This window comes from Oncorhynchus gorbuscha, linkage group LG09 (genome assembly GCF_021184085.1).
Source record: "Oncorhynchus gorbuscha isolate QuinsamMale2020 ecotype Even-year linkage group LG09, OgorEven_v1.0, whole genome shotgun sequence".
Taxonomy (NCBI): domain Eukaryota; kingdom Metazoa; phylum Chordata; class Actinopteri; order Salmoniformes; family Salmonidae; genus Oncorhynchus; species Oncorhynchus gorbuscha.
Genome location: NC_060181.1, coordinates 50,026,457 through 50,046,489, shown reverse-complemented (window position 1 = coordinate 50,046,489; position 20,033 = coordinate 50,026,457). Strand labels below are relative to the sequence as shown.

General features: G+C 42.9%; 1 protein-coding gene across 1 annotated transcript; it reads left to right on the top strand.

Moving 5' to 3' along the window:
* Positions 1 to 1,904: 1,904 nt before the first annotated feature.
* Positions 1,905 to 18,103, top strand: LOC124043735 (serine incorporator 2-like). Its single transcript, XM_046362641.1, has 11 exons — positions 1,905 to 2,019; positions 2,358 to 2,506; positions 5,700 to 5,861; positions 10,585 to 10,772; positions 11,363 to 11,442; positions 13,940 to 14,077; positions 14,465 to 14,634; positions 14,811 to 14,901; positions 15,370 to 15,520; positions 15,865 to 16,074; positions 16,414 to 18,103. The coding sequence occupies exons 2-11, from the start codon at positions 2,468 to 2,470 to the stop codon at positions 16,550 to 16,552; spliced, it is 1,368 nt and encodes a 455-aa protein (XP_046218597.1). The 5' UTR covers positions 1,905 to 2,019; positions 2,358 to 2,467; the 3' UTR covers positions 16,553 to 18,103.
* Positions 18,104 to 20,033: the final 1,930 nt, after the last annotated feature.

Sequence of the window (20,033 nt, the reverse complement as noted above, 5' to 3'; positions counted from 1 at the left end):
ATGATTCTACACGGGGTACACAACTCTTCCGTGGAATTTAAAAAAAAATATATCCCCTACTGTATTACGGCCGCTACCGGCTTTAATGGATAGATTTTAATACCACATATCTTTACTTCACTATCGTTAACTTGTCATTCGTGTATATACATTTAGTCAAGAATTCATACTCACTCGGTCATACTGATCAAAATTTAGATAGACTATACGACAATATGCAAAGTTTGATTTAACAGGTTTTGCTTACCTTGTTTAAGGTCGACCCTTGTGATCAGTTTCCCGAGTTGAGCAGAATTGTTGTCCTCCCCCCGAATGTCTTCACCTGTCCTCCGGGAACCGTCCCTTCACCAACTCGCCCCCCCCCACACCCACATCAACCACTCTGGAGTTAACCATCCTCTTGCTACCATTTTTGTTGATAATGGGATATGTAGATAGGGCGAGTCGGTCAAGGATCGATTCGGACAAGGTGGTCAATTATGTGACAAGCGACAGTTTATTCAGAGTAAAGATATCGCCACAGCCCGTCTAGTGTTCAACCTTCCCAAGTTCTCTCACGTCACCCCGCTCCTCCGCTCTCTCCACTGGCTTCCAGTTGAAGCTCGCATCCGCTACAAGACCATGGTGCTTGCCTACGGAGCTGTGAGGGGAACGGCACCTCAGTACCTCCAGGCTCTGATCAGGCCCTACACCCAAATAAGGGCACTGCGTTCATCCACCTCTGGCCTGCTCGCCTACCACTGAGGAAGTACAGTTCCCGCTCAGCTCAGTCAAAACTGTTCGCTGCTCTGGCTCCCCAATGGTGGAACAAACTCCCTCACGACGCCAGGACAGCGGAGTCAATCACCACCTTCCGGAGACACCTGAAACCCCACCTCTTTAAGGAATACCTAGGATAGGATAAAGTAATCCTTCTCACCCCCCTTAAAATATTTAGATGCACTATTGTAAAGTGGTTGTTCCACTGGATGTCATAAGGTGAATGGACCAATTTGTAAGTCGCTCTGGATAAGAGCGTCTGCTAAATGACTTAAATGTAAATGTAAATGTAAATATCTGGTACAACGTATACGGGCTCATTCATTTGGCTCACAAGGAACCAGCAGAAAGAAGCCCCGATAACAGATTGCAAGCATGTTATGTACAGTACAGAAAGTAGGTTGAGTCTGGAAGTCACGGTCTTTTGGTTGGCCACAGTTGAGGTGTTGTCTTCTTGGATTGGTCCTGTTGAGCCGTCCGTCGTTCCTCCGGGTCTCGTCGGGCTGTTCTCAGTCACACAATGTTCGGCTAGGAAGGAGATTGTGTGTGTGTGCTTGTGTCTGCAAGTCAAGGCTGTGTCTCTTCCTCCCAATGTGTGAGTGTATGTCTTATCTGTGTGTCCTCGGCAGTTAGTGTGTGTATGTGCGTCGTCCCTGTCTTCAGAGGAGTTATGGCCGAACTCCCGGCCAGCACCTGTGGCTAGGAGTATCCTGTATGGGGCCCAACCTGTTTTACTGTGAAAATACGTTGCTATGTGTTGTCTCAGTTATAACAATGCAATAGCAGTAATGTCACCTACATAAGAATTAGCAGTCCTCTACACTCGCCAACAGGGTACTGACTATGCCATTCAAAGACTCTAATTACTATAGCACCTATTGTCATAGGATCTTCTGACTGGGGGAGTTTTGTTAAGAGCCCCAACACTTGCTCTAAACAATAGCATGCATCGCTTGCATTACTGTTTTGGAAACATAAGGAAAGTATCTTTCATATCAGCGAGAAGTAATTTTCAAAAAACTAAAGGTATATTACTACACACCTTAATTGGTTTAAGGTTAGTGTTCCCACACTGCCATTATCTCCATGTTGCAGCGCTGGTTTATGGAAGACAGATAGAAGACATAGGCCACCACCTATGCTAATTAGCTATCTAGTGTGCTCCGAACACCTGTGTGTAAGTTAATTGGGGAGGAGCTGTAGTTCGCCAACTGGGGTCACCTAGAACACAGTGTATGGAAAAACTGCAAAACTGCTACAGTAAGTGTATTTTTCTATTTATTTAAGCTTATTTCTCGCTGACATGAAAGATAAGGCCCTTAAACACACACAAAATGCAGTCAGAGTGTAGTATAACTGTAGTTAGAGTGCAGTATGCTGCAATTGCTGCATCTAAAATACCACAGTGGACTTCAGTTACTGCAGTTTCAAAACTGAACATTTTTTAAGGGGGGCATATTAGCATGTTTAGAAACTGTTTAGAAAGCAATTATTGACATTTGTAAACGTTAATACGTGGTGAATGTAATGGCTGAAACCCCTGCTGATGTATTACATCTTTGTATTGTATTATGACTGTTTTTTTTCCCTTTCCCCAGCAATGGATTTTCTTTCGTTCACTACCAGGAAAGTAGGTGGCGGCATGCACCTTTAACATGTGTTTGTGGACCGCCATAATACCAGAGAAGAAGAGGACATCGCTTAGAAAATGGGGGCTTGCATGGCCTTATGCTCCCTTGCTAGCTGTGTAAGTAGCACAACAAAATCATTTCATGCTGCCGTTTCTGTGTTTGAGACATCGGGGTTAGCTAGCAAGCAATTTGTCAACGGTGTTAGCAAGCTAGAACGTCTTATCGCTAGCGAAAGCCGAATCTGGTTTTACAGGAGACGTTGACTGTGGCGCTTCTCCTTTATTGCCATATTCCACGTCTCCTGTAAACCCATATTCTGGTCCTATAGTTAGCTAGACATGTTTGCTTGCTGGCATAAATACGAAGATAACTAGGGTCTTTAGCTTAATTTAACATTACCTAGTAATGTTTAGATTATTCGCCTTCAGTTTAATCCATAGGCTCCATAGTTTCTGTCTCATAATGTTTTTTTGACAATTTATTTCACCAGGGAGACCAGTTGAAAACAAGTTCTCAAATACAACTGCGATCTGGCCAAGATCAAGCAAAACAGTGCGAAAAAACAACAGAGTTACACACGGGATAGACATACAGTCAATAGCACAATAACAAAATCTACATACAGTGTGTAAATGTAGTAAGATTTGTGAGGTATAAGGCAATAAATAGGCTATAGTGGCAAAATAAATACAATGTAGCATCAACACTGTAGTGATAGATGTACAGATGATGATGTGCAAGTAGAGATACTGGGGTGAGAAAGAGCAAAAAAAGAACAATATGGGGATGAGGTAGTTGGGTGGGCTGTTTACAGATGGGCTGTGTCCGGTGCAGTGATTGGTAAACTGCTCTGACAGCTGATGCTTATAGTTAGTGAGTGAGATCTAAATCTCCAGCTTCACTGACTTTTGCAATTCGTTCCAGTCATTGGCAGCAGAGAACTGGAAGGAAAGGTGGCCTAATGAGGTGTTGGCTTTGGGGATGACCAGTGAAATATACCTGCTGGAGCACTTGCTATAGGTGGGTGTTGCTATGGTGACCAGTGAGTTGAGATAAGGCGGGCCTTTACCTAGCAAAGACATACAGATGACCTCGAGCCAGTGGGTTTGGCGACGGATATGTAGTGAGGGCCAGGCAATGAGAGCATACAGGTTGCAGTGGTGGGTAGTATATGGGGCTTTAGTGACAAAACGGATGGCACTGTGATAGACTACATCCAATTTGCTGAGTAGAGTGTTGGAGGCTATTTTGTAAATGACATCGCCGAAGTCAAGGATCGGTAGGATAGTCAGTTTTACGAGGGTATGTATGGCAGCATGAGTGAAGGAGGATTTGTTGCAAAATAGGAAGCCGATTCTAGATTTAATTTTGGATTGGAAATGCTTAATGTGAGTCTGTAAGGAGAGTTTACAGTCTAGCCAGACACCTAGGTATTTGTAGTTGTCCACATATTCTAAGTCAGAACTGTCCAGAGTAGTGATGCTAGTCGGGCGGGCGGGTGCTGGCAGCGATTGGTTGAAGATCATGCATTTAGTTTTACTAGCATTTAAGAGCAGTTTGAGGTCACGGAAGGAGAGTTGTATGACATTGACGCTCGTTTGGGGGTTTGTTAACACAGTGTCCAAAGAAGGGCCAGATGTATACAGTCTGCCATAGGTCCGGACAACAGGCCCTCCGATTTGACACGCTGAACTCTATCTGAGAAGTAGTTGGTGAACCAGGCGAGGCAGTGATTTGACAAACCAAGGCTGTTGAGTCTGCCGATAAGAATGCAATGATTGGCAGAGTCGAAAGCTTTGGCCAGGTCGATGAAGACTGCTGCACAGTACTGTCTTTTATCTATGGTGGTTATGATATCGTTTAGGACCTTGAGCGTGGCTGAGGTACACCCATGACCACCTTGGAAACCGGATTGCATAGTGGAGAAGGTACGGTGGAATTCAAAATGGTCTGTGATCTGTTTAACTTTGCTTTCAAAGACTTTAGAAAGGCAGGGCAGGATAGATATAGGTCTGTAACAGTTTGGGTCTAGTGTCTCCCCCTTTTGATGACCTCGGCAGCTTTCCAATCTTTGGGGATCTCAGACGATACAAAAGAGAGGTTGAACAGGCTAATAATAGGGGTTGCAACAATTGTGGCAGATAATTTAGAAAGAGAGGGTCCAGATTGTCTAGCCCAGCTGATTTGTACGGTCCAGGTTTTGCAGCTCTTTCAGAACATCAGCTATTTGGATTTGAGTGAAGAAATGTGGTGGGGGTGGCTTGTGCAAGTTGCTGCAGGGGGTGCTGAGCTGTTGGCTGGGGTAGGGATAGCCAGGTGGAAAGCATTGCCCGGCTGTAGAAAAATGCTGCTTGAAATTCTCGATTATTGTAGATTTATCGGTGGTGACAGTGTTTCCTCGCCTGAAGTGCAGTGGGCAGCTCGGAGGAGGTGCTCTTATTCTCCATGGACTTTACAGTGTCCCAGAACATTTTGGAATTAGTGCTACAGGATGCAAATTTCTGTTTGAAAAAGCTAGCCTTTGCTTTCCTGACTGACCGTGTATATTGGTTCCTGACTTCCCTGAAAAGTTGCATATTGTGGGGGCTATTCGATGCTATTGCAGTATGCCACAGGATGTTTTTGTTCTTTTCAGTCAAGTCAGGAGTGAACCAGGGGCTATATCTGTTCTTAGTTCTACATTTTTTTGAATGGGGCATGCTTATTTAAGATGGTGAGGAAAGCACTTTCAAAGAACAACCAGCCATCCTCTACTGACGGGATGAGGTCAATATCCTTCCAGGATACCCGGGCCAGGTTGATTAGAATTTAGGGAGCGTTTGACAGTGATGAGGGGTGGTTGTTTGACCACGGATCCATTACGGATGCAGGCAGTGATTGCTGAGACCTGGTAGAAGACAGGTGTATTTGGAGAGAAAATTGGTCAGGATGATATCTATGAGGGTGCCCATGTTTACTGATTTAGGGTTGTACCTCGTAGGTTCCTTGATAATTTGTGTGAGATTGAGGGCATAATTTTTCGAATCTTAAATATATACGAAAAACAGACTTACTGACTCAATTAACACGGGACAAGACAAACACACATCCGACTGCTATGCCGTCTTGGATTGGAGTGACTTCCTCCTTCAATCCTGCTATATGATCCCATGTATAATTTTGTCTTGTTGCTGAGATTCTACCAAGACATTAGCATGCATTGACCATAAAACAAGTGACTAACAATGTTGTGCAGATGTATTCATTCTGGAACCTCCACCAGGTTACTGTTCAATGTGTGCTCTCCTTTCTCACTTTTTTCTCCACTAGGCCTCCTGTCTGTGTGGCTCCGCTCCATGTCTGCTATGTGGCTGCTGTCCCTCCTCCAGAAACTCCACCGTCACCCGGCTGGTGTTCTCCTTCTTTCTACTCCTAGGGACCCTGGTGTCTGTCATCATGATCCTCCCTGGCATGGAGGCACAGCTCCAAAAAGTATGACACTCCTGTCAGTGTGTTAGTGGTGCTGTTTGGTCAACTGAACCTGCCTGCAATTACACATTACATTTTTTTATTTAACCTTTATTTAACTAGGCAAGTCAGTTAAGAACAAATTCTTATTTACAATGACGGCCTACCCCGACCAAACCCGGATGACGCTGGGCCAATTGTGCGCTGCCCTATGGGACTCCCAATCACGATCGGATGTGATTCAGCCTGGATTCTAACCAGGGACTTTAGTGATAATCAATCCACAATTGCTAATAAGCCACCCGTAACCACCCGACTATATGTGATCAAGTGAAAGTTTGAGGCCCGCATCCGACCCTATCCTGCAAATATCGAAAATGCGCTTAGGCTACAGTCCAAGATGGCGTAACGATTTTTGACGGGGTGCAGAATTTATTGTCTTCCTAATTTAGATATGTTTCTGCTTATAATTTCCAACATTTTGGTAGGTTATTTGTAAGTGAACTTGTCTAATTAGATCAGAATAATGTCATCAATTATAGAATGGACACTTCAATCTAAAATCTACACCTGCCAAATGCCGGTAGATTTTGGCATTGGCGGGTAAGATGTCTATTTCACTAGCCATGTTGGCGGGTGGTCGGGGTTCAACAGTGAGTATTTCACTCGCATTTGTGAATAAAAATAGTAAGTATGAGCACATTTAGTGAAATTAATTCTGCAGTAGCTGTTTTCAAGCATTTCTACTGTTTTGTTTCATAGCTTGTAAATGAATCGCACAAAGTCAAAGAATCACGAACCCTAAAAACCTATTCCACATTGCGCTGCAACAGTGCCTTGCTGAATTCATTATGCCCTAATCTATGGATTTCATATGACTGGGCAAGGGCGCAGTCATGGGTGGGCCTGGGAGGGAATTTGCCCACCCACTTGGTAGCCAGGCTCACCCACTCAGAATGAGTTATTCCCCACTAAAGAGCTTTATTACAGACATAAATACTCCTCAGCACCCCCTCAGCTTATCCTGCAGGTGAAGAAGCTAGATATGGAAGTGCTGGCGTGGTTACACATGGTCTGCAGTTGTGAGGCCGGTTGGAAGTACTGCCAAATTCTCTGAAATAACAAAGGCAACTTATGGTAGAGACATTACCATTAAATTATCTGGCAACAGCTCTGGTGGACATTCTGCCAGTCAGCATGCCAATTGCACTCTCCCTCAACTTGAGACATCTGTGGTGTTCTGTAACGAGACTGCACATTTTAGTGGCCTTTCATTGTCCACAGCATAAGGTGCAACTGTGTAATGATCATTCTGTTCAAGGATCCGTCCCTTTTTTTCCCCTTTCAATTTTCGCCTGAAATGACATACCCAAATCTAACTGCCTGTAGTCAGGACCTGAAGCACCAATATGAATATGTTTTATACCATTTGAGAGGAAACACTTTGAAGTTTGCAAATGTGAAATTAATGTCAGAGAATATAAGACATTAGATCTAGTAAAAGATAATAAAAAACATGCACTTTTTTTGGTATTCTTTCACTGTAATAGCTACTGTCAATTGGACAGTGCAGTTAGATTAACACTAATTTAAGTTTTCTGCCCATATCAGATATGTCTATGTCCTGGGATATTTTTTGTTACTTACAACCTACGTTAGCTCAACTGTCCCGCGGGGGGGAGGGGGACCGATCCCGTAGAGGTTAATCATTTTCTTGATATGCCACACCTGGATATCTTGGTAAAGGAGAAATGCTCACTAACAGGGCTGTAAAGAAATTTGGTCAAAACATTAGAGAAATAAGCTTATTGTCTGTATAGAACATTTCTGGGATCTTTTATTTCAGCTCATGAAACATGGGACTAACACAACATATGTTGTGTTTTATATTTTTGTTTAGTATACATTGTTTTGTTCACAAGCTAGGTTGTTTTTCTATGTTTGAGTTTCAACTGCTAGGGAAGAGAATACAACGCTTCTTCTAATAGTCAGACTCAATCTCAGACACAAACATGATTAGAGTCGGCTACCACGGTAAACTGGCACCAATTTGAGGAACATGTCTGATTGTCATGGTATTCCAGTACTTAATTTTCAGCGTGTGAAATTCAAGTACTTTAAGCACCTTGTGTGAACCCTGACATTTTTTTGTCTCATCTGTGATATTTTGGTTAAAAATGTCAGGGTTCGCACAAGGTGCTTAATGAAGTTGGCATCCCAAAATTCAAGTACTGGAATACCTTAAATCTGACAATGTCTCAAATTTGTACTTGAAAAGTACCTGAATTAAAATAAGAGGAGAACCGAAACCGATTAAATATGAAAAATATACGAAAAACATTTTCGTCTTGCAAGCATGCTCACACACTACTGGTACAGAACTGACTGAAGTGCAGCCAAATGTAACATCGATAGCTAAAATTCTGAGCAAATTTAAATGTAATCCTGCCTGGCAGGATATTGATGTTTATGAATGGGTTTTACCAGACCCAACCAGGGATGTAGTGAAGGGTAAATGCTGTTTACGCATATTTTTTTAAAAAATAGGGTTTACTCACCTTTTTTATTTGGTTAATTACCGTTTACCCACTTATTATTGCATTGATCAATGCTCAGAAGGCTTTTTGATCTGAGTTCTAATCACGCCTACCTTTGCGAACGAGTGGAATCATGAATGATTCATGTCTACTTGTTATGGTCGCCTGCTACCCCCGGATTTGCCTTGTTTAGCAGTGCATTCATTCACCATTCTGTCCATCGGGAAACTCCGCCCACGACATAGGCCGAGAGGTAAAACGAACTACCTCAGCCCAGTCCTGCAAGTGGCAGAGAGACACCGCTGACAGTGGGATTTCTTTAACATCCCTCGACTCATGCCGTGTCAACAGACATCCCCCAAACAAACAAAAACTTACTCTTTGAGAATGAGTGTACAACTGGTAAATAGTCGCTGATATTTCAGTCAGATGTTAAATAAAGATTAATTTGAAAAAATTGCTATTCTTTTTCTAGGTAGCTCAAGGTCTCTGGCTATTAGCCAGGTAGCTAGCTATAACTAGCTGGCCAGAAGGAGGAAGTTAGAAGCTAATGTAGAATGGAGCCTGCCCTCAGCAGGTGAAGTTGACTGAAATTAAGCTAGCTATAATCGAAAGATGGGCTACTACAATTTCTCATAACATAATACCTTTAATTTTCAAAGAGTAGTGAGACAGACAGTGGTGAGTCAGGAAGCAATGAAGGATGCAAATGAGATACAAAGGAAGAGGAAGCATTGAAGCAAGCAGGGAGAGAGGTTAGTAGGACAGTGATTTCCAAACTTTGTGTCCGAGACCCATGTGGGGTCCCTTAAAATGTAAATGGGTTTCCTCGAAATAATCTTTAATCTTATTAAACACATTAATAAACTGTTTCTCTTCAAATAGGTATAGAATATAACATTTTAGAGGGCCTATTTTATTTTTATTTCACCTTTATTTAACCAGGTAGGCAAGTTGAGAACAAGTTCTCATTTACAATTGCGACCTGGCCAAGATAAAGCAAAGCAGTTCGACAGATACAACGACACAGAGTTACACATGGAGTAAAACAAACATGCAGTGAATAATACAGTATAAACAAGTCTATATACAATGTGAGCAAATGAGGTGAGAAGGGAGGTAAAGGCAAAAAAGGCCATGGTGGCAAAGTAAATACAATATAGCAAGTAAAACACTGGAATGGTAGTTTTGCAATGGAAGAATGTGCAAAGTAGAAATAAAAATAATGGGGTGCAAAGGAGCAAAATAAATAAAATACAGTTGGGAAAGAGGTAGTTGTTTGGACTAAATTATAGGTGGGCTATGTACAGGTGCAGTAATCTGTGAGCTGCTCTGACAGTTGGTGCTTAAAGTTAGTGAGGGAGATAAGTGTTTCCAGTTTCAGAGATTTTTGTACTTTTACACTGTCAGATTTTCACTTTAACGTCATTGTGTTGGGGCAACCTGTGGGACATAACATTTTGTCAAATATTAAGGCAGTTTAAATATCAAAAAAACAAATTAAAATTATGTACACTGAACATAAATATAAATGCGTGATGAATACTAACTTAGTTTTTTTCATGAGGTTGTGGCGATATACTGTGATCTTGTGGCGACTAGAAACAATTGCATAATAGGAACTATTACAAATTGATGGTCCTTAAATACATATTAGTGCTTGAAAAAAGTACTTAAGTCCTTGAATTTGACTTGCCACTGTCTGTACTAACCCTGAAATTAAATTAAACAATATACCACATTACTTCTTACTAGTTATACATTTGTTTTAGAAACATTACAATGCATTCTAATTTTTTGTGTGTTTTGTTGATGTAATTTTAGTGCAATTTGTTTTTGGGGGGGCTTGTGAAAAATCTGAGTGGCCGGTAGATTTTTTAAAATCTACCTGCCACAGTGGCTGGTGGACCAAAAATATTTTATGCCCTGACCTCCACCCACCTGCTCTTCATCTACACAACATTTCATGACCCTAAACCCGCCTGCCCCGTGTATATAACCGTGGGGACTGCGGGTTGGGAGTCAACCCGTGCATCACTAGTTTGTGTGGCGTGTTTGTCAGACAATGTCAACATGTAAAAGCATAACACCTAAATGTATTTCCTATGAGTAAAACCAAAAATTGTTCTAGCACTTTCTGTGACGATGTCTTTTTTGAAACGCTACTCAAAATGACATTGAAATGCCCTTTTTATCCTTTCCCCCTCTAGATCCCAGGCTTCTGTCAGGGTGCGAGCACCATACCAGGCATGGAGAACCAGTTTAACTGTGATGTCATCGTGGGCTACAAGTCGGTGTACCGCATGTGCTTCGCCATGACCTGCTTCTTCTTCCTCTTCTCAGCCATCATGGTCCGTGTCCAGAGCAGCAAAGACCCGCGTGCAGCCATTCAGAATGGGTGAGCACCAATTAAGATTTAAATCACTTCATTCATCAATTGTACACAAGGTCCAACCAAAATTTGACTTCGGCTTTTTCTCAGCCTTTCTGAAAGACACGTATAGAGGTTGGAGCGGGGGCTGCAACAGTGGGCGCGGAGCTGGTGTTGTGGTGGCTTAAGCGCCTTGCTTAAGGGCACATCGGCAGGCATTTTGAGGATTTGATACCAGCAACCCTCCAGCTTACTCCCCCCCCCAGAGTTTTTCCGCCAGACCCGGGATTCGAACTGGCACTCCTCCGGTTGCTGGCTCGCCTTTAACCGCTAGTCTATCTGCCGCCCTACCACCATGCCCTTCACCTCTTGCTTTCCCAGCAGGCAAAATGGTTTGAAGTGACCTCATTACAATCAGAATCCGGTTGATATGTAATTTCAACCCATTTTGGGTTGGTACTGTAATAAGTTGTGTACAAATCATATATAGGACCTTTTAGTAACTTTCAGGCTCAGGTTCACTGGCTACTCTTTGAGAAGACTCATGAAAATACTCAAATACTCGTTTTTTTGACGTACTATGCTTTTTTTTTTTTTTACCTGTGTTTTATCCCCAGTTTCTGGTTCTTTAAGTTTCTGATCCTGGTCGGCATCACTGTGGGAGCCTTCTTCATCCCGGATGGAACCTTCCATACTGGTACTTTTGATGATTAAACTTTAAATGACTGTCAAGTGACGTCTGACAGTACTGGCTTAATCATTAGCAAATGACTAGCAAAGCAGGAACATTATCATGTTCAAGGTACAGTGCATCGGTAAAAAATATTTTCCCTCTGAAAGATCCTCAATCTATAGTGATTGAGTTATTATATGTAAAGTATGCTATTTATGCTCTTGTGAACAAACACAATCAGACAAATAAAAAAACATTACCTTTGAGGGCTCACAAAAGCTGATTTTAATCTTATAGCCAATTCCTGGGAAGTAATCAAAGATTGTAGAAGCCAATTTAATGCTGTTGAACTAGCACATGGTTTACTGCACTGTGTTTATATAAACTAAAATGGGACATCCCTCACTTATTTATCCTATTTATTACCAAGCTGAAAATTATAATGGATTCGATAATAGCCACTAATAGCAATTTGATAAAGGAAGTAGGAGAGGGAAAGTAATTTTACCCTTGAATATGCCAGAAGTGAACCTGTAGACAAAGCACAATAATCACACTGTTATATGCTATATATACAAAAGTATGTGAACACCCCTTCAAATTAGTTGATTAGGCTTTTTCAGCCACACCAATTGCTGAAAGGTGTATAAAATCATGTACACTGCCATGCAATCTCCATAGACAAGCATTAACGGTACAATGTCCTTACTGAAGAGATCCGTGACTTTCAACATGCCACCTTTCCAACAAGTCAGTTTGTCAAATTTCTGCACTGCTTAGAGCTGCCCCGGTCAATTGTAAGTGTTACTGTGAAGTGGAAACGTCTAGGTGCAACAACTTCTCAGCTGCGAAGTGGTACACCACACACGCTCACAGAACGGGACCGCCGAGTGCTGAAGTGATTTAAAAAATGGTCTGCAGTGTTGTAAAGCTTGCTGCCATTGGACTCTGGAACAGAGGGCTGGTGAATCACGCTTCACCATCTGGCAGTCCAACAGACAAATCTGTGTTTGGAGGATGCCAGGATGCCACTACACCTTCCCCAGTGCGTAGTGCCAACTGTAAAGTTTGGAGGATAAATAATGGTCTGGGACTGTTTTTTTTGTGGTTCGGGCTGGGACCCTTAGTTCCAGTGAAGGAAAATCTTAACGCTACAGCATACAATGACATTCTAGATGATTCTGTGCCTCCAACTTTGTGGCAACAGTTTGGGGAAGGCCCTTTCCTGTTGTAACATGTCAATGCCCCAGTGCGCAAAGCAAGGTCCATACAGAAACACCTTTGGGATGAATTGGAAACGCCGACTGCGAGCCAGTCCTAATTGCCTAACATCAGTGCCCGACCTCACTAAAGCTCTTGTGGCTGAATGGAAGCAAGTCCCGCAACAATGTTTCAACATCTAAACTCAACAAAAAAAGAAATGTCTATCTTTCAAAGATAATTTGTAAAAATCCTTCACAGATCTTCATTGTAAAGGGTTTAAACACTGTTTCCCATGCTTGTTCAATGAACCATAAACAACTAAGGAACCCTGTGGAACAGTCGTTAAGACACTAACAGCTTACAGACGGTAGGCAATTAAGGTCACAGTTATGAAAACTTAGGACACTAAAAGAGGCCTTTCTACTGACTCTGAAAAACACAAAAAATGATGACCAGGGTCCCTGGCCATCTGTGTGAACGTGCCTTAGGCATGCTGCAAAGGAGGCATGAGGACTGCAGATGTGGCCAGGGCAATAAATTGCAATGTCTCTACTGTGAGACGCCTAAGACAGCTCTTCTACAGGAAGACAGGACGGACAGCTGATCGTCCTCGCATTGGCAGGTCACGTGTAACAACACCTGCACATGATCGGTACATCCGAACATCACACCTGTGTGACAGGTACAGGATGGCAACAACTGCCCGAGTTACATCAGGAATGTACAATCCCTCCATCAGTGCTCAAGACTGTCCGCAATAGGCTGAGAGAGGCTGGATTGAGGGCATGTAGGCCTGTTGTAAATATTGGTGCAGTCCATGAGGAGGAGATGCACTGCAGTATGTAATGCAGCTGGTGGCCACACCAGATCCTCACCAGACATCACAGACAACAACTTCGCCAATGGGCACAAACCCACTGTTAGTCACGTGTCTGTGGAACTTGTTCAGTTGATGTCTCAGTTGTTGAATCTTGTCATGTTCATACAAATATTTACACATGTTAAGTTTGCTGAAAATAAGGGCAGTTGACAGTGAGGACGTTTCTTTTTTTGCTTAGTTTAGTAGAAAGCCTTCCCAGAAGAGGGGGACCATCTCCTTATAAATGCCCATAATTTTGGAATGAGATGTTCGACGACCAGGTGTCCATATACTTTTGGTCTTGTGGTGTATACTTTTATAAACTATGGAAAACTCACATTTTATCCCCTCACAATACCGTAGTGTTAGTTAAACTTGATGTCAATCAACATGCTGTGGGTTCCAGGAAGTTGGTTGTATTTATTTGTTTATTGATCTGCCTCTTTTCTCCTCCGGCAGTGTGGTTTTACTTTGGCGTGGTTGGCTCCTTCATCTTCATCATCATCCAGCTTATCCTTCTCATCGACTTTGCCCACTCTTGGAACAAGATATGGGTGGGGAACGCCGAAGAGGGCAACTCAAAGTGCTGGTTTGCAGGTAAATTTCTCCACAGGACACAGTACCTTAATGCTGCTCAAGAAGTTATACTACCATGACTGTGTTTATTCTTCTAGAGCAGCAGGATTCCTCAACCCTGCTCCTGGAGACCCACATGGTGTGCATACATTTATTCCAGCTATATAACTAATACCTGATTTAACTAGCCAATCAACCAATCATCAACCCTTGATACGTTGAATGTGGTGTTAGTAGTAATGGACTGGAACAAAAGCCTGCACACTTTGTGGCTGTCCAGGACCATGATTGAAGAACCCTGCTGCTCTAGAAGAACATATACTCGTTCTATGCATCTGAAGAGTATGGGGGTGTTTGTCATACATGACTGTTTTTACTGACCCTCTCCATGTTGCCCCTCTCCCTCAGGCTTATTGTCATTCACCTTCCTCCACTACGCACTGGCCTTCACCTCAGTGGTGCTGTTCTACATATACTACACCCAGCCTAACGACTGCACCGAGCACAAGGTCTTCATCAGCCTCAACCTCATTTTCAGCGTCATCATCTCCATCGTCTCCATCCTGCCCAAAGTACAGGTATTGTGGCGGTTTCATTGTTCCTTCATTTGAGAAGGAGGGCAGTTTTAGCAATTATACCAGTAATAATTGATACAATGTTTGGCTAGGGAATGCTTTTATTACTCCGTTTTTGTTGAAACAGTGTTGACAATTGTATGCATGTTTACCAGTGCCTATGTTTTTGTGTGTCACAGGAAGCCCAGCCCCAGTCTGGTTTGCTCCAGGCCTCTCTTATCTCCCTCTACACCATGTATGTCACCTGGTCTGCCATGACCAACAACCCAAGTGAGTCTCAGCTTCTTTCCCATTCCAGTTTCAACAGAGTTTCTACCATTGTTGTCATTTTGACTTTCTCCCTCCAGTTTGTTTATTTTTACTTTCCAAACCACTGCAGCACTATGAGTGTTTCCTACTGGTGAGTTTGGCCGACTTTGGTAGTTCACTCACCTTCCCCAACTCGTTACATTTACTAGGGCCTGGAGTTGTTTTCTTGTTAAGTCACATGGTCAGGAAAAACTCCTGGTCCTACTTATGGCTTGTGCTTGTAGTGGGTCCGTGGATAAGCTCACGGGTGTCTCTGCAAGAGCCTGCACTCAAGTGTTGTAATTAAGAGACACTTGGTATATCTGCTGTGGTAGTTGGTTTAGAGCCCTGGCTGTTGCCTTCCTCAAGACTGCAGGTCACTGTGGGGGTTTTTCTTCCCCATAACTTTCCTGCATTCTATGGCTGATTTACTGTGTCTGTCTCTCTCAGACCGTAAGTGTAACCCCAGCCTGCTGAGTCTGGTGTCAAATGTCAGCTCCAGTGAGCCCACACCCACCAGTGCCCCAGGACAGGTGCAGTGGTGGGACGCCCAGAGCATTGTGGGTTTGGTCATCTTCCTCTTCTGCACTCTCTATGCCAGGTAGCTAGCTACTCCAATTTGAATCCATATCATGGCTGCTTATTTAATTGTCTGATATGCTATGATCTTAATAGATCTCAGATTCTCTCTCCCCTTCTCTTCTTTCTCTGTCTCATTCACTTTTTCCATTCTTTCCTTTCCGACCACACCTTTCTAGCTTTGCTTTACCTTAGGGTGCTTTTTAGCCCATTTTTATTGTTATGCTTTTGTTTTTTATCCTCTTATGTTTGTTGTGTAGTAAATATTTCAGTTTATTTTCTTTTTTTCCTGTGAAGCACATTGTGTTGCATTCCATGTCTGAAATGCGCTGTATAAATAAAGCTTGATTTGACCCCCTCCTCCAGTATCCGGTCGTCCAGCAACAGCCAGGTGAACAAGCTGATGCAGACCGAGGAGGGCGGGAGTTATGGAGGAGAGGGCGAGGTAGGGGAGGACGGTGTGCGAAGGGTCGTGGATAATGAGGAGGAGGGGGTCACCTACAGCTACTCCTTCTTCCACTTCCACCTCTGCCTGGCCTCCCTCTACATCATGATGACACTCACCAACTGGTACCAGTAAGTACAACAACAGCTGACCATCAGAGCCACAGCTCTATAGAAATGTTAGAACATTTTACAGTATTTCTAGGTGTGATATTGGGTATCTTGTGTATGTATTCCTTGTCAGTTTGAAAGCCATGGGATCAGGGGGGATATTTCTTTGGGTGAATCTCAATAGCCTTTGTGTGAAAGCCATGCGAAAGCAAATTCCTAATAGGCAGCATTTAATCCACCATATTGCTCTGGCCTGTTGTGTTTTTTCAGATCAGTCTAAATTAAGGGGGTGAGACAAGGATATGAATCTACTATAAAGATCCACTCTTTAAACTGACACCTTCTCCCTTCATTCCTCAGGCCTGACACCACCACCCAGGCCATGCAGAGCAGTATGCCAGCTGTGTGGGTGAAGATCAGCTCCAGTTGGCTGGGCCTGGGCCTCTACCTCTGGACCCTGCTCGCCCCTCTCCTGTTTCCCGACCGAGACTTCAGCTGAACAGCCTCACATGGTGTCACCATGGGCTTGTAAGATGTTGTGTGGAAGTTTATTATATATATTTTTTAAATATGAGTCAGCATTTTTGCATTGGTCTCTGTTGGTGTGTTTAATCTTGTTTTGATTTATTTTATTTGACATGTTAGGTATTTTATCTACCATGGCTGCGTGGGGTATGGTTATCACTACATTAGGTATTATTGGACGCTTTTAATATCCATACTGTTTTATTGATTTAGCCATTCAATTATTTTATTTGCCTATATGCAAAACTGCACTTAACTCTGTCTACCTTAACACAATCTTCTGAGATGAGCATCGGTTTGTCCCAGAATGCACATTAGTGAACTATAGCAAAGACTTGATAACAGGCGCTTATTACCTCACTTTTACAATAATATATTAGTTGGGATTCCCATGTTGTTAAAGTAGGCCTGGTTCCAGTTGATTGTATTTGTTTTTATTATGGATCCCCATTAGCTGCTGCCAAAGCAGCAGCTACTCTTCCTGGGGTCCAACGAAATTAAGGCAGTTATAAAAAAAAAAATGTAAACATTACATTACATTCACAACACAAGTGTGTGCCCGAGGTTGGGGATTCCCCCTCATTGGCTGAGCTCCCTCAGTTCTGGAGCTTTAAGAGAGACGAGGGAGATAAACCAGGGGGGGTTCTCAGAGTCTGAGCCCTCTTACTGAAATAATGTAATATGTACACATCCTGATTTAATGTTCACTGGACTGTGAAGTATCAACCTACACCCTGCTCTTAACTACATATTTCTGAACCCTGGAGGTCAGTTGTAATACCTCCTACCTACCCCACCCTAAGGCTTAGCTGTCTACCCCAACTATGCCTGATTCACCTAGGGCCGACCTGAAACGTACTGTGCTGGTTCAGATATTTTCTTTTCACATGATCCTTTCCAGCACGGTTCCAGAAACTATGGTGGATGCATATTCAGGGCAGTACAGCTAAGACTTGGTTTGGCTCAGGAGTGTGATAAATGTACTACATGTTAACTCGAAATGACACAACGAAAAGGTTGCAGTTTAACAAAGTTTACTATACCGTATGAACACACTACAAGGTACCCATTACACTCAAGGCTAAGTCCATCAACCACCAGACTTCCTGCGCATGCGCACTATTGACTGAGTGATAGCGCCGTAATAACAGAAATATAGGGATACTTAAAACATGAATTTAACACTACAGTGCTCTCAACCCCAACCGTAGCCCATTTAACTCTGGTGCTACACCAGGCCCTGTCCCTAAAGACATCTGTGTTTCTGCTCTCTAGCCCTGTTTCTGGGTGTTCTATAGCCATAGTCATGGGTCAGTGCTAATACATGCTTGTATCTGCAGTGAGGTGATGTATTCTGAGCCGATAGTGTCAAGCTCTTGGGAGCAGTTTCTCGGACACAGATTATTTTATTTCACCTTTATTTAACCAGGTAGGCTAGTTGAGAACAAGTTCTCATTTGCATCTGCGACCTGGCCAAGATTACATTTACATTTAAGTCATTTAGCAGACGCTCTTATCCAGAGCGACTTACAAATTGGTGCATTCACCTTATGACATCGAGTGGAACAGTCACTTTACAATAGTGCATCTAAATCTTAAAGGGGGGGTGAGAGGGATTACTTATCCTATCCTAGGTATTCCTTAAAGAGGTGGGGTTTCAGGTGTCTCCGGAAGGTGGTGATTGACTCCGCTGTCCTGGCGTCGTGAGGGAGTTTGTTCCACCATTGGGGGGCCAGAGCAGCGAACAGTTTTGACTGGGCTGAGCGGGAGCTGTACTTCCTCAGTGGTAGGGAGGCGAGCAGGCCAGAGGTGGATGAACGCAGTGCCCTTGTTTGGGTGTAGGGCCTGATCAGAGCCTGGAGGTACTGAGGTGCCGTTCCCCTCACAGCTCCGTAGGCAAGCACCATGGTCTTGTAGCGGATGCGAGCTTCAACTGGAAGCCAGTGGAGAGAACGGAGGAGCGGGGTGACGTGAGAGAACTTGGGAAGGTTGAACACCAGACGGGCTGCGGCGTTCTGGATGAGTTGAAGGGGTTTAATGGGTGGAGAGGAGGATCTGATGGTTCACAGTATCGAAGGCAGCCGATAGATCTAGAAGGATGAGAGCAGAGGAAAGAGAGTTAGCTTTAGCAGTGCGGAGCGCCTCCGTGATACAGAGGAGAGCAGTCTCAGTTGAATGACTAGTCTTGAAACCTGACTGATTTGGATCAAGAAGGTCATTCAGAGAGAGATAGCGGGAGAGCTGGCCAAGGACGGCACGTTCAAGAGTTTTGGAGAGAAAAGAAAGAAGGGATACTGGTCTGTAATTGTTGACATCGGAGGGATCGAGTGTAGGTTTTTTCAGAAGGGGTGCAACTCTCACTCTCTTGAAGACGGAAGGGATAGCAATTCGACACATACAATTCGCATAGCAATTCGACACATACAACAACAGAGTTACACATGGAATAAACAAAACATACAGTCAATGCAGTAGAAAACAAAGTCTATATACAGTGAGTGCAAATGAGGTAAGATAAGGGAGTTAAGGCAAATAGGCCATGGTGGTGAAGTAATTACAATATAGCAATTAAACACTGGAATGGTAGATTTGCAGAAGATGAATGTGTAAGTAGAGATACTGGTGTGCAAAGTAGCAAGATGAATGAATAAATACAGTATGGGGATGAGGTAGATGGATGGGCAGTTTACAGATCGGCTATGTACAGGTGCAGTGATCTGTGAGCTCCTCAGACAGCTGGTGTTTTAAAGCGTAGTCCTGGACTAAAAGATATTTCAATTGAGATTTTCCATTGACCATGGTTTTTAGCCTCCCGGGCTAGGCTTAATCTGTGGCTAGAAAACTCCCTTGAAGTCTACAGGGGTTTAGGTGAGGAAGTGGGATTCTGAAACTCACTTCTGCTCTGAGAAATGCCATATGTTGCCACGATGTTACTGAGTCAGTTAATTAATCAGTCACTAGTGTACAGATCTATATCAATACATTTCAAGAATGATATGTTGGTGTTCGACGATTTAAATTGTTATAATTCAATGGATATTGCTTTCAAATTTGATAATTATGAGTTAGATTATTTACCTCTTAATGGATATGAAGTTTCCCAATGTGACTGAAATAAGATCAACATGTTTCACTCATGGTGAAAAGATTGGTGTACTTAAGAGATGTGAAATGTTTAAATTGGTGGTCTATTGAAGAATCTTGACTGAACTAATTATAAAAATACAATATTTAACCTTTATTTAACTAGGCAAGTCAGTTAAGAACACATTCTTATTTTCAATGACTGCCTAGGAACAGTGGGTTAACTGCCTTGTTCAGGGGCAGAATGACAGATTTTTACCTTGTCAGCTCTGGGATTCGATCTAGCAATCTTTATTCCTGGCCCAACGCTCTAACCACTAGGTTACCTGCCGACCCAGTACAAACATTTGAGTATTTTGAATTTGATTGTT